Source organism: Diadema setosum, chromosome 21 (genome assembly GCF_964275005.1).
Source record: "Diadema setosum chromosome 21, eeDiaSeto1, whole genome shotgun sequence".
NCBI lineage: Eukaryota > Metazoa > Echinodermata > Echinoidea > Diadematoida > Diadematidae > Diadema > Diadema setosum.
Genome location: NC_092705.1, coordinates 6,777,384 through 6,791,620, shown reverse-complemented (window position 1 = coordinate 6,791,620; position 14,237 = coordinate 6,777,384). Strand labels below are relative to the sequence as shown.

The window sequence follows — 14,237 nt, the reverse complement described above, 5'->3', positions numbered from 1 at the left end:
TGTAACTTGATATGGCTGAGACATTTTGGGATATAGTGTCCCACAGGATATGCCATTAGTGTGTGTATCATACTTTACTCAAGGACAAAAATAGCTTAACTGAGGATGGACTGATTTTGCTACAACACGCATTTCCCGAAGACACTTGCCCGAGTATACTCCGGACTCATCCTCAACGGGTTAAAGGCATTATTTATCATTTGCAGATGAAACAAAAACCTAGCTTTAGTGCTTCAAAATAGTTCTAAAATGTGAGTTGAAGATAGAAACAACAAATGTAAAGATTTCAGTTAGTATAATCAAAGTGAAGCCTTGTTAGGTATACAAAATGTGAACAGTAGTTATGATAAGATTGTTTCTAGACTAAACCGTCTCCAGTTACAGTTTAGTGAGAAAATTAGTGATATGTCCTAATATTTGTGGCTTTATTGCAAAATTTTTATTTGGTAGGATGTTTTGTGATACAACTAACCTACACATATGCATCAAATGTGATATCTCAAACATTTTTAAAATCACTGCTCCCAATAGTAAACAATACCTTTAAAGTGGATGGCTAGTAACTGATCAGTGGGAATCAGTGGGAATGCTGGGGGATGATTGTTCCAATCTGTGTGGGATTCATTTAGGAGTACATTATGTATCTGTTATTGTGTGAAACTTTTTGCTTCAGAATGGTCTCATATTCAAGTAATGTGCAGTTTATTGTTTCCAGGTTAGCGTGCCTGTACAGTGACGAGGCATTAAACTGCACATTTCTTGAATATGAGACCATTCTGAAGCAAATAATTTTCACACAACAATAGATATATATTGTACTCTTAAATGAATCCCACAAGGATTGGAACAATCATCCCCAGCATTCCCACTGATCCCAACTGCACAGTTACTAGCCATCACCAAAATATTGCCCTCTCATAAGTGAAGTATTGTGAGGTTGTATGTCATCTCCATGGTGAGAAATCACTCACTTGCCTTCATGCAAAGGGATCATACTTATTTCTCATGATATTACTGAGCTTCTCAATCATGAATGTTTACATCCACATAATATGTTTTCAAGATGTACATGACACGTACAATATACCAGTTGGCCATTATACTTCGTTATTGAAAAGTAAACATTGAAAAGTATATATATCTAGGATATACTACAAAGTATGTATTGAAAGTGATGTGCTGAAGGTTTTGTTAATCTGTTGAAGACTATTCCCAAGTATACTCTGGCAGGTGTCTGTGGGAAATGCATGTTATAGCAAAATCAGCCTGTGCTCAAGGGGTTAATGGTCTTGTCAAGCAGTCAAGACCATGCAAATAGCTCTGAGAGTATATGCACTGTTTAAGTTGTGGCTGTTTAATGTCCAGTACTAGACAGTGCTTTCTGGCCTTTCATCCCACAAACAGCCAGCAGTGATCTCTATGTAATCATTGGAAACCAGTCTGCTTGTTTCATCCATTCTGCTTCATGCCTCCGTGCCATCTTGTTTTAATCTTCCAAACAATCTCTAGAATAGCCTCATGGTGGGTTTCGAGAACGGTGACATCATCAAGTGCAACGTCGAACAGCAGGTCTCTGAAACATCCGACCAGTTTGAACTCACGGACAATGTCATCTACCCAACAGTGAGTCTGAAAGAATCTCCTTTCTCAATCCCTTGAAACGTATTCTTCTCCAGTTTTCCCACAATTTGTGTAGGGCTTCACATGCACCATGATTGCAGGATGGTGGTAGCATACTCTGCATTTGCTGTGCAAGTGTCTGTACATACTAGATAAGCCCTTGAGTTCATCAGAGATACTCCAGTGTGTTAGCAAATAGAATACAAGAGCTGACCCATAAATGCTATTTGTATATCTTGTGTGTGTGTGTGTTGTGTGTGTGTGTGTGTGTGTGTGTGTGTGTGTGTGTGTGTGTGTGTGCGTTGTGCATACTTGTCATACCTGGCAGCTGTTCTTCTCTTAATAGAATTTTTTTTTTTTCCAGGAATAGCAAAACCATTGTCGACCTTATGGTCCTATCTTATATGGGTACCTGGGAGATGGTGATAATTTCCTATTTTTGACCAAATTTTCAGCGATTTATCCCCATTTATTGAATTTCAGGATTTATAGGCATGTGTATGGCCCATGTTTGTATGAGGATTGTGAAGCAAGCATTAAAGTCTAGTCCTGGTGAAAAACAAAACAAAACAAAAACAAACAAACAAACAACAAACAAACAACATAAACGTGAAAAACACAAAAATACTTTTGCCATATGATATGTTTGATATTGCTTGTATGCATTGGCTTGATGGCTGCGGGAAGTGTGGTTTACCAAGAGTGGGTGGTTTTGTCTCCCTGTCTTTCCCCATGACTATTGATATTCATAGTGACAGAGATACTGACAAAATGATCTTTCAGACTCGGAGCATGTAGGTTTATTCATGCTTATTCTCAGCAAGATCGTAATTGGTATTCATGTATACCTCTTTCCTGATCACCCCCCATCCCAACCCCCAACTTGAAGGTGCAATCGGCCCACAACGTCATAGGCCAGGACATTCCAGTAGAGCTTTTCAGAGGACACAAGCACAACGTCATCTACCTGGGCTTCATCGGTAACTATGGCAACATGATAACCGTGGATGCGAAAGGCTACATCTTCATCTGGAGCTACGCTAGGTCAGTGAGATTGCGAAGGAGCGACTTTGCCGACAGATTCTCTCCTATTATCGAATTGTGGTTTTGATCCTGATCGAATGATTTGCTGAGAACTGTCACATGACCAGCTGTATTTATTTGTACATAATGGCCCAAATGTACTGTACACTAGGAGTTGGTGTAATGATTATAATGATCGGTACGAACAACCGCACATCTGCATTCAGCTGCATTACCTGCATATTTTAAATGCATTGCCAATGTTTGTGTGTGTGGTTAAAGATAGCTTGGAGCTGGTGCTGACGTGGAAACCTTGCGAAAATGACTGATATGGAATTTAACTCATTTGAATTCCAATGGCTTTCAGATAATGAAGTAAAAAATCTTATAGTGGCACTGCTAGTGGGAGTATCAAGTTTGGATTTGCCAAAGTTTAGGCTTTTTTTCACCTAAAACAACTGGACCTTAGGCCAAAAAAAAAAAATTGTTGCATTGGCGTAACATGAGATTTTCAAATAGGGTCGGTCGGGCGGATTTTTTTTTTTTTTTCTTTTTTTGCTACCTGCATTTTACGTGTAAAACTCGTGCTCAGCTCAGTAAACAGTTACAACTGCTGCACCGAATGTGCTGTGTTCATCTATTCTACAAATCATTTATGAGGCCGATATTACTGGAATTATACCCCTTCACAGAATTTAAAGATGTTGAAATCCCTATCCTGAATGTTTTCACTTCATATTTTACTATTTTGACTTAGATAAGATAGATGCAAATTGACCCATATGTACGATCTTTTCATCGCACACGGCGATCTCTATTACAGTCCCACATATACAGATTCGTGTAAGTTCTCCACACAAGAAACCTATGGCAAAATTGTGCACAATACATCGCAGTCTGAATGCTACGTATACACTGAATAAATCTTGTTAGAGTACATGTCCGTGTTGGAAACAGATGACGTACTGATCAAGGAAGGCTTATGCGAGGCGCTAGATCTCTCCCTCGTACATCCGATATCCCCAGAGCCGTTTCCACTTCCGGGTTTGTGCGATCGCGATCGCAATCAACAAGATATTTGATATCGATAGCAAAAAAAAAAAATAATAAAAAAACATGGGGTCGGCGGAATTTTTAGGGTCGGGCGGGTTATGCCAATGCAACAATTTTTTTTTTTGACCTTACTGAGATGACAGCAGATGTTATGTTCATAGTGCATTTTGCAAAAATGTTATTTGACCTTACGCTGCAAGGATGGGTCTTGATAAGAGTGTTTCATATATATATATATATGGGCCGTGACGCGAGAAAAGGGCCCTTAGCGCCGCTGCGCGCAAACGCCAGAAAATGGTGCGGGAGTTTGACAAAGCAATACGCGCAAAAAAAAAAAAAAAATCAACTAGCTAACTGTGCGCACATGCATAGATGCATCAAAAAGTGACAGGATTTGGACAAAACATGTTTTTTTGAATGTCGTGATGGGGTCATTTAGAATTGGAATTTCAGAAAAAGGTTTGCATATCTAAATACGTCAGAGTTTCTTCTACAATGTGGAGGTGAAAACTAATTTTTGGTATTTAATGCCCTAAGGGCCCTTTTCTCTCGTCACTGCCCATATATATATATATAGATATATATATATATATATATATATATATATATATTTTTTTTTTTTTTTTTTTTTTTTTTTTTAAATTAGATAACAAGGATCCCTGTCACCATTTTATAAAACAAATAATCCACTTTACTTGATCAGGCATTGGTCAAATTATCCAAAGTTGCTATCAGATGGATAATTTTTACTAACGCCCTGTGTAATTGAGAGTGCCTCAGGAGTAAAATTATCCAAAGTTACTATCAGATTGATACTTTTCACTAACACCCTGTGTAGTGAGCAGTATTTGTTCACTATTTAAACAGGAAAACATGTAACTGTAAAATCAAAAATCTTGGATGTCTTGGATGTACCAAAAGAAACGTACATTGTTTTGCCAAATCACGACCGATATGTCTCGTTTGCTGTGCAGGAGAATGATCAATCACTATGGATGGTTCGAACCAGTGCAGAAGTACTGGCTGGAGATGGCGGAGGAAGTGTATGTCACCCTTAGCAACGAGAGCCCAGAGGTAAGACAAGTTCTCAGTTCTATACTTTGCTTGGCTTCCCAAATACATTATGATCTGTTCAATTCAGGTCCTGCAACATATCGGAAAATAATGACAATTGCTTGAAAACTAGACAGGAGTAACATGTATTCTTCTTAGGGAAAGGGGTGAAGTGTTTGAGTGTTGGAGAAGGTAGTTCAAAAGTTCAAATTTGTCATTTGTATGTGGAGATTTTTGCAATTAATTTGTCTACCTTTTGAGTGTAATCTTCAAGATGCTTATGTGCTCTTCCAATGTACATTTTCAAAAGGAGCATGTTGCACAAAGTCTAAACTTTAAGGTAAGAGAATATGAGGAACATGAAAACTTTGGATAGGGTTGTATGAAGTAAATAAGTTGAGAATGAAGATGTGTCAGAAAAATAGTTTTTTAGTTATCATAGGAAACCAAAAACTATGTTTTATACCTGTGGATTTCTAAACATACATAACTATGGCATATGAGATTGAGGAAAACTTAACAGTTGTTTACATTTATTCATTTTTCTATCTTTTTTGTTGCCATTGAAACGTCAAAAGGTGTACTTCAGTGATGACTACTTCCTGGAAAAGAAGAGGATGGGTTGGATGGATGTGAAGAAGAAGAAGGAGCGGCTTGAGAGGGACCGGCAGGAGGCCGAGGAGGAAGTGGGAGACGTGGAAATCATGCAGCTCTGGTATATGGATGAGAACAAGAAGCAGGGGATAGAGGTCAGTGTGGTTGGTAGCCACAGTGTGAAAAACTGTGTGGCAGACTGCAGAAACTCCAACCCCCAGCACTTGCTGATCTGGAGATTCTCCCGCCTGAAACCCCTAGCAAACGGGAGACTCCAAGTTGACGTGGGCGAAGCGCGAAATTCCTTGCGGTCGGGGTCCAGTCTAGGGTTCTAGATGCTCTCTCGTGCTATTAAAACGAGGAATGTTGGCGTGCATTTTAATTTTGTGAATTTCGCGAGCGCCAAGATTCGCGAAATTAAAATGCATGCGAAAGTTCTTGTCTTCACTACATGCCGTCAATCCCTTGTTTGAGGCGAGTCCCCAACTGGGGGTCCCCAAAGTGGGGTTCTATACCGCTTTCAAGATTTTTCGTTTGGGAGTTGGGAGTCGAAGTATTTGTCCATTGCAAATAAACTTTCTGCTCGGCGTGACAAACCTGGAGGCCAAGCCAGGGTTTGATGACTCAAGCAGCTGTCGTATTACGTAAGAGCACGTAAGAACACACTCGTACACACACACACACGCACCATGGAGCTACATAGCCCATGCCAAAACCAAAACAATCTCCTCCTCTTGCGGTGCCCCCCGTGGCGCTGTGGCGATGACTGATGCTCTGATGCTTAGATTAGGCCAGGGTCAAGAAACAGGTGTTTTATATCTTTGATTTTAAGTCATTGATTGCCAAGATATACACTGGCATTATTTACGGGGGTGTAGCCTCTTCAAACGAGAGATTTGCGTCATGATGTACATTAAATGCCAGTGGCAGTTCGCGAAAATTTCATGCCGCAAAAAAGGCCGTCGGCTCCAATTCGCGAAAAATTCATGTCACGAATATATCATGTTTTACAGTATCTAAGGCTTATTTTTCAACATACAATATTGCAATAAGTAAGAAATCCTTTCCAACGGGAGACACTGAGCCAGAGCGGGAGAACTCAAATCTCAAGCGGGAGAACAGGAGATTTTGCAAAAATGGGCTTTCGGCGGGAGATCTCCCGTTGAAAGCGGGAGAGTTGGAGTCTCTGCAGACTGCACTGTAAACAGTGTGATGACAGTATTCCAAACTGAAAACTTTGTGGCAAACTACACTATGATAGTGTGATGATGGTGCTCCACAGTGTGGAAAAACTGTGGCAGACTGCATTAAAACAGTGTGCTGAAAGTGTTCCACAGTGTGAAAATTGTATGGCAAACTGCACTGTGACAGTGATGGTGTTTCACAGTGTGAGAAACTGTGTGGATGCACTTTGCTGTACAGTGCAGTACAAAGTGAGGAGTGTGTAGTGTATTGGTAATGGCAGAGAAATATTCCAGGTCTCTGTTTTGTAATATTTACCTCTGAGTGGTGTTTAGGAGGGACGGGCAGTCAGTCCCTCTCCTACCACTTTCCAATCCTGCAGTGGTGGATAGAAGTTAGCAGATAAACTAATCATTGGAAATTGTGCAAAAATCACTGAATCATAGCATTATCCTTGAATCATGGCATGACTGCCATATCAACATAAGAGGTCAGAAGAGCTCACTTTCACTCAGTAAGTAGGTAATACTGCATAATTTTCGTCTCTTATGTTTTTCCCCTGACAGACGTGTGTGTACAGACCAGACTACGTGGACCCAAAGGGCACTCCGTTCCACATCGTTGTACGGCAAAAGGACACACAGTTGCTTCTCAAGCATTTCAGCCAGCTACACAAACCAGAGTTGGTGAGTGAAGAGGCTCGTGTAGAATCAGAAGAATTACGCAATGAAGTTTCCAATCCATAACAGTGAACTACTTCACAATCAAGTTAACCTAAATTGACTGCTGTTACTGAGATGGTAATGAAAAATTGGTTTCTATTCACTTTCACTGCTGCGCTTTGAAGATGTGTTTACACGTTCTTACTACAAGTGTATTTGATAAGAAGGGATCAGATTATGATTTTAGTTCCATATTTGACAAATATAGCTTTCTTTTTCTTTCGGATTGATTTGGAACACAATATTTGACACTTACAACTTTTCTGTTTGTACCTTGAATGTGCATTTCTATTAAGTTTTCATTATTCACCAAAACACCCCAAACAGATGGGAAAACTATGTTTATTATGCGCGCAGTAGCTTGCTAATTTTACAGTGAATACTGTGGAGGAAACATCGCATGTTGCTTAGCCATATCAATTCATTATTGTTGTTTTGTTATTTTAGAATCACGCAAGCCATTTGCTCAGCTGTAAATCGTCTCCATCAGGTCAAGACTTGGTCTTCATGCTTCTGTTCCCTTCATCACCTCCAAAACGTAAGAACCATTCTTTTCGACCCCTTGTCTGTGCTTTGATGTACTGTTCATGTCAGGCTTGTTTGAGAACTTGCAGGTCAGTGAGTGGGTTGGAGTGGATAGCAATTGGCAGACTTGTTTTGTATGCATGTTTCCAACCAGGGAATTATACTTGAATCCTTTGTAGTCACCCCAGGTAGGTACTTATAAGCAAGATATTTTTGCGCTATGACATTTTCATGAATTGTATCTGACGGCCTTTTTCACAGCATGAAATTTTCGCAAATTGCCACTGGCATTCAATGCATGTAGTTTAGAAGAACTTTTGTGTGCATTTCAGTTTTGTGTATCTTGGCTTTCTCGAAGTTCACAAATTTCAAATGCACACAAACATTTCTGGTATTACAGTCTTATGTATAAAGTGATGTTGTGTCACTGTGTGTGAGAATATGTCAACATGTTAGCATACTTGGAGTGCTGTACACATAAGATCATATTATACTCATCAGGGATTACAAGATAGGTTGATTGAGCAGAATCATTAAAGACTGTGTCAATGTAACTTGGGATAGCAACACTTGAATCATTTTGTGATGAAATACTGAATGACGTGATGTTGTGAAACACCCAAGGAACACCAAAGTTTTATAAAAATTATTGTATTTGTACCCACCATCTCAATGAGTTGCAATGTCACGATTTTGAATAGTTAGAGAGATCATTGTCTGGAGGGATGATGCCATTGGAGAGTGTGCTGGCATCCATGCCACTTGTTCCTTTGAAAACTTTGGAGACCTACAAGTCACTGTTTCCAGTTACTGAAGAGGGTATCGGACATGTAAAGTAGGCATTCAGAAAGTATGGGTTAGAACTTGTTACTTTGTAGAACTTTTACGCAGCTATTTCCACTGATTTCGTGACGCATACTGTACTGAATTGTACGATTGCCTACACTGATTTATTTTCCATCTGATTGTTTCCTTTGGCGTTGTTATCTGCCTGCAGCTGCACACATATCCTTTGTGACACTCAAGACGGGTACCAAAGTTGAGCTGGTTGATCTGCGCATCGACATCAACCTCACGGACGAGGAATACCAGTTCTGTGCAACGGAATCAGTTGTGTCGTTCGAGGTAAGATGTAGAAATTCTTGGGATGATATTACATTATCCACAGTATCTATCACATTTTTCACTTCCATGTAAAACCAGAAATTTTCACATGTATTCTAGTTTTTCAAATTTCATGAAATCCAGGATTCGTGAAATTAAAATGCATGCGGAAGTTCTTGTGTACACTAATTATGCATTGGATGCCAGTGGCAATTCGCGAAAATTTCATGCTGCAAAAAATAACCTTTGACCTTTGACTCCCTCATTCCCTCTCCACTGAGGTCATTCGTGCTCAGGATTGTTCAAGCTGCTCGTACATATCCTTAATACTCCTGTGCTGTGAGTCTTAGGACTATCACACTCTGTAATCAGGTCAAATATTTTGTATCAAACACTATTTGATCGATGAACCTTTGACCTTTGACTCTGCTGCTAACTCCCTCATAAAGGTCAGCAGTGCCCTGGATGCTTCCAGCTCTTGCTACATCTACCTGACTCTCCTGGGCTCCCTCCTGGTGTTCTCTCTCAACACGGGAATCCTGGTCCTGTCCTCCCGCAAGCAGGACACCTTTGCTTCCATCCAGTGGACCCCGAAGTCGCCCACCAAGCTCTGGGCCCGGGCCTCACTAGCCCTGGCGTGCACCCGCGGTACCACATTCCTCATGCTCTACTCGGAGGTGAGAGAGTGACGTGTGTCAGGCTAGGCCTCTGATTTAGTCATCACAAAGGGGAGGCAATTTTTTATTTCATTGCATATCACACTAGTTTTTTTTTTTTTGTTTGTTTTTGTTTTGTTTTGTTTGTTTGTTTGTTTTTTGTTTTTTTTTTGTTTGTTTGTTTGTTTGTTTTTTTTTTGTACAGTAAGTTTTGATATTGTCAGTGTCATTGTCACACTTGCTCACACACAATTATGCATGTGCTCACCTGGATAGGGAACTACACAATGTATGATGTTTTGTCATACTTGTTGTGTACATTAAAGAAAAACTTTGGACAAACATTGCCGTAAAGCATATAATGGTGCTATCAAGAACCCACCATGCGTCTTGCAGGGGTCGCTGACCTAGGTGTAGGTAAGCATAAAACCTAAATTATAAGTGTCTTTGTATTTTGAGATGAATGACATTCCAAACTCAACTTTTATTTGATGTACGAAATGCATTGTCATTGATGAGTCATTGATGCAGCGAAATATTTGCACTTGGAAGCTGCTGTTTTTCTTCAAGTTTTTGGTTTTTGTTGCCAATTTTGTGCTGTTCAAAGATTCTCTTATCTTCCTTGCCAGACCCAGACATTAGTGAATGTCCTGCAAGTCACTGACCGGAACCACAAAGAGAAGAGAATGGCTGTACACCGAGCATTCAGATATAGGTCAGTCAGAAAACTGTTGGGTGCATGTCATGAGACTGACACCCACGAGTCATACAGCCCATGAGTTATACAGCTCACGAGTCATACAGCCCATTAGTTCAACACTAAGCTAACAAGGCCCACGAGACCGACACATTCAGCCCCGTGTTGTATCTGTGTTGAACTCAAGGGCTTTATTTGCCTAGTGTCGAACTCATGGGCTGTATGACTCGTGAGCTGTATGACTCATGGACCTGTTTTCAATGTCAAACTCATGGGCTGTATGACTCGTGGGTGTCGTTCTAGTGGAATGACCCCAAACTTTTGACCATCACATAGCCTGTACCTATTAACTCTTTATGTGCCATGGTGTAAACCCCTGTGTGCCACATTGTTCTGAGACAGCAACATAATCATGCTTTGGGAAAGTAGTCTGTTTTTCAAATCTATGAAACTTTTATAAATTTCTGTTACCCTGGATGTGTAATGAACAAAGTTGGAGATAAAATTCCAAGCTTTGCTTTGATGTAGATTGTATACAAATCTATGATTGCTTTTCTTTTCAATGACCAGTAGCTACATTATTGCAGAGGCATGACTTTTACACTCAAAACAGTGACAGAAACTGAGAATTTACTCACAAATCCAGTAGGGAATGCTGCTTGATAGTCAATCACCACATAAAATGCAAGCTACATGTGACAAGAATGGAATCGCGAGAAACGCTTTCATTGTACTATGGCATTTAGCAACGGTTTGGGCGGGTATGTGTGTTTGAGCAGAATATGCGAACTTGGCACTCCATCGACTGAGTCGGGCATGCAAACATGGCACATAAAGAGTTAAAGTTTCACAAGAAGTAATTTTTCTTTGAATATCATTTTTTGTATCTTCTCTCTATCTCTCTTTCTCTTGTCAAGTGATGTAGTATAAGTATTGGCTATTTTGTGCAGTAGTGGCATCCTTATGAAATTTATTGAATGTTAATGATGCTTACCATTTCAAAGAGTGACAATCTTTCAAGAGAGGAGGAATATTAATACATAGATTCAAGGTTTGTCCACAACTTTCTGCCACCTCATCCTACTGTTATTAAAATTCTTAATTTTCTTTTGAATTTTCAGGAATGGGGACAGGAAGTCGTGGCCAGCAGTTGAACAGACGGTCCGTCGCTACCCCTGGACCTTGGACGGGAACCCCACCGGTCACGTCGGCCTCTTCATCACGAGGCTTGTCCTTGAGCTGGTCGACAGGGCCGTCCAGAAGGCGGACGGAGAGTTTGAGGAGGCCGACCTGAAGAGATTCAGGGACCAGGACAGGAAGCTGGCCCACAAGTACTTTGGCGGTCAGTTACAGGTGAGTGGACGGTCAACCAGCAGTCAGTGCTAATGAGGAAGATTAGGCAAAACTTTAAATTTTAAGATGATGTGGCTTCCTTCAGTGCAGAGGATGATTAGGTGCATATCTGTATCAATTAAATTTATATAGCTTGTTTATCATCTATGTATGAAGGCTAATATCCTTTTATCTATCCCATGTCAGGTATTCTACCTTTCTGAACATTTGTATAGCCTAGATTTAGATCTAGTCTTGGCTAGAAGGTGTGAACAGCCAAAGCCGAGGAGTTTGCTGAGTCTTTGTTTGGTTTACGTATTTTGTGCATAAGGGATGTCTAGATCTGGTTTAACGCTATGATGCTACATATATGCATGAGATAAATATGTCAGGATGAGTTGCGAGAAATTGATGTATGATGGGTCTAGCACAAATTTAGACATACTCACTGTTGGATTACCACAAATATATTGCCTGATCCCATGCCAGTACAATCTGCTCAACCTGGAGAATTTGGCAGTTTGGTTGGGTAAAATTTGCCAAACATGTACTCTCCAATGCCTACATGTACTATGCCCTGGATATGGACAGCTTCAACACTACCAAAAAGTATTATTTGACCTTGGGGAAAATATCGTCTTTGCTCATTTTTATGCCTCCGCCAACGAAGTGGCCGGAGGCATTACATTGTACATGTATGTTTTCGGGTCGTCCGTCCGTCCGTCCCGTTTTGTTTTTGTCGATATCTCAAGAACCGTGTGGTGGTTTTACATCAAACTTGGTATGAGGGTATATCCTGGGGGGATAATACTTTGTTTGGATTTTAGGGTCACGGGGTCAAAGGTCAAAGGTCACAGGTTATTTTGTGAAAAAAAAAAGGTTGAAAATTCATGTTTTTCTCCATATCTCGCAAATGGTTCAAGGTATCTTCATGGAACTTAGTATATATACTTGTTTCAATGGGCAGTGATTATCTAGGGAAGTTGGGGGTCATGGTTCAAAGGTCAGGGGTCAAAGGTCAAGGTCAACTCCTCAAAATATCACTACTTTCCTTATATTTATGCAATGCCTGAAGGTTTTTGTTGGTTTTTTTTTAACTTGATGTATGCATGTATTACCCAATATATATTCTGTGGGAAGTTTCTTGCCAAAAGGTCAAAGGTCAAAGGTCAAGTGAAAGTGCTGAATTGCACTTTTTCCTCCATATCTCAAAAGTAACTCAAGATATCATCATGAAACTTACATATTTATGCATGTTCAACCTAACAGTCATTCTCTTTGGAACTGTGAGGTCAAAGGTCAAAGGCCAGGTTTAGATAATGCTATTTTCCCATTTAATACTGAAATTATACTTTTTCTCAATACCTTGAAAATTACTCAATGCATAAACTTATAAAAGGGTCAGAAGTCAAGTAAAAATCATCAGTTCCCCAAATACCTGCACTCTGACATTTTAATCATTCATCCAATTGAACCTAGTTCTAGGAAAGTGAACATTCAGCACATTTGTGGCAAACCTGTCATTTTAATATTTTGCCAGTTGTGTGAAACTGTCATCACACATTGTCAAGACATTGTACTATAGACCTATTAGGAGAACCATGCACTATGGCGGAGGCATATCAGTCGCCGTAGCGATATATCTAGTTTTTTTTTTTTTTTTTTAAAGTGACTGCCTGTCAGACAGTTGTAATGCAGGAATGTTTATGTGTATAATGTGTATTACACTTCCTGTATTTTCAAAAATAGCAATGTTCTTGTAAAAGCCCTCTTCCGAATGGACCCACAACCTCATGTGCTACCGGAGGCATACAGCATCTTATCAAATGGAATGAATCTTTTTTTTTTCTTTTTTTTGTGCTTGGAATGCTCTTTATGTGTGGATATGAGTAAACGTAGGCATCTTCACCAAGTAAACATTTGTCAGACACCCATCTCTTGAACCCTATACATCTATAACCATAATTTCCATCTGCTTGACCCCAGGGTCAGAGGGACAACACCACCGGGAATGATGGTTCTCCTGACGCAGAGGACAGAAGCAGTGACCACGAGGCAACCGATCAAGGCCCAGCGCAGCCGGCATCTCGTAGGGAGGAGGATGAGAGTCTCGCTGTGTGAGGAAATGCAGGAAAACATTTTGCTTCTGTTGGTAGTGACTATGTAACATATTCTCATTTTATGACTGAAATCCCTTTACATCTTGCTTCAATTTCTTCGTTTTGTCATCTAAAATTTGCTTCAACAAACAATGGATCCCAATTTTCAAGCCAGGATTACATCTTTCTCTTGTACTTAACCTTTTCTGTGCTAGGGTCTTTGTACAGTGTGTACAATGTTATGGGGTTTTTGTGCCCATCAGCACCCAAAGTGTGCGAAGGGTTAAGCCCCGTCTGTGAAAAAAAAAAAAATGCAATCAAAACCGTGATACATCACTGGGTTGAAGTACACGTATGTTCCCTACTTACCAGCTGATGCTGTTGGCTATTTTTTTCTTAGGATTTTGTAAGATGCTATGCTATCTACTGTAATATGCATTATGCATCTCGATAGATGGATCTACATAAGTTTGCATGCTCATGTAATAATTGTTGATATGTTGAAGAAAGCCTTGGACAAGCTGTGTAGTTGCCAAGAACAACCATTGTTGTAAAAATATGTATGAATTGCAAATAT

General features: G+C 40.0%; 1 protein-coding gene across 1 annotated transcript in view; it reads left to right on the top strand.

Annotated features, from left to right (window-relative positions):
* The window catches only part of LOC140244858 (uncharacterized), a 37,358-nt gene extending 23,676 nt beyond the window's left edge, over positions 1 to 13,682 (top strand). The window contains exons 16-26 of the mRNA XM_072324469.1: positions 1,510 to 1,623; positions 2,510 to 2,664; positions 4,671 to 4,770; positions 5,328 to 5,498; positions 7,092 to 7,211; positions 7,695 to 7,785; positions 8,770 to 8,897; positions 9,326 to 9,553; positions 10,162 to 10,247; positions 11,351 to 11,582; positions 13,548 to 13,682. Coding sequence (XP_072180570.1) covers positions 1,510 to 1,623; positions 2,510 to 2,664; positions 4,671 to 4,770; positions 5,328 to 5,498; positions 7,092 to 7,211; positions 7,695 to 7,785; positions 8,770 to 8,897; positions 9,326 to 9,553; positions 10,162 to 10,247; positions 11,351 to 11,582; positions 13,548 to 13,682 — 1,560 coding nt within the window. The remainder of the gene's footprint in view (positions 1 to 1,509; positions 1,624 to 2,509; positions 2,665 to 4,670; positions 4,771 to 5,327; positions 5,499 to 7,091; positions 7,212 to 7,694; positions 7,786 to 8,769; positions 8,898 to 9,325; positions 9,554 to 10,161; positions 10,248 to 11,350; positions 11,583 to 13,547) is intronic.
* Positions 13,683 to 14,237: the final 555 nt, after the last annotated feature.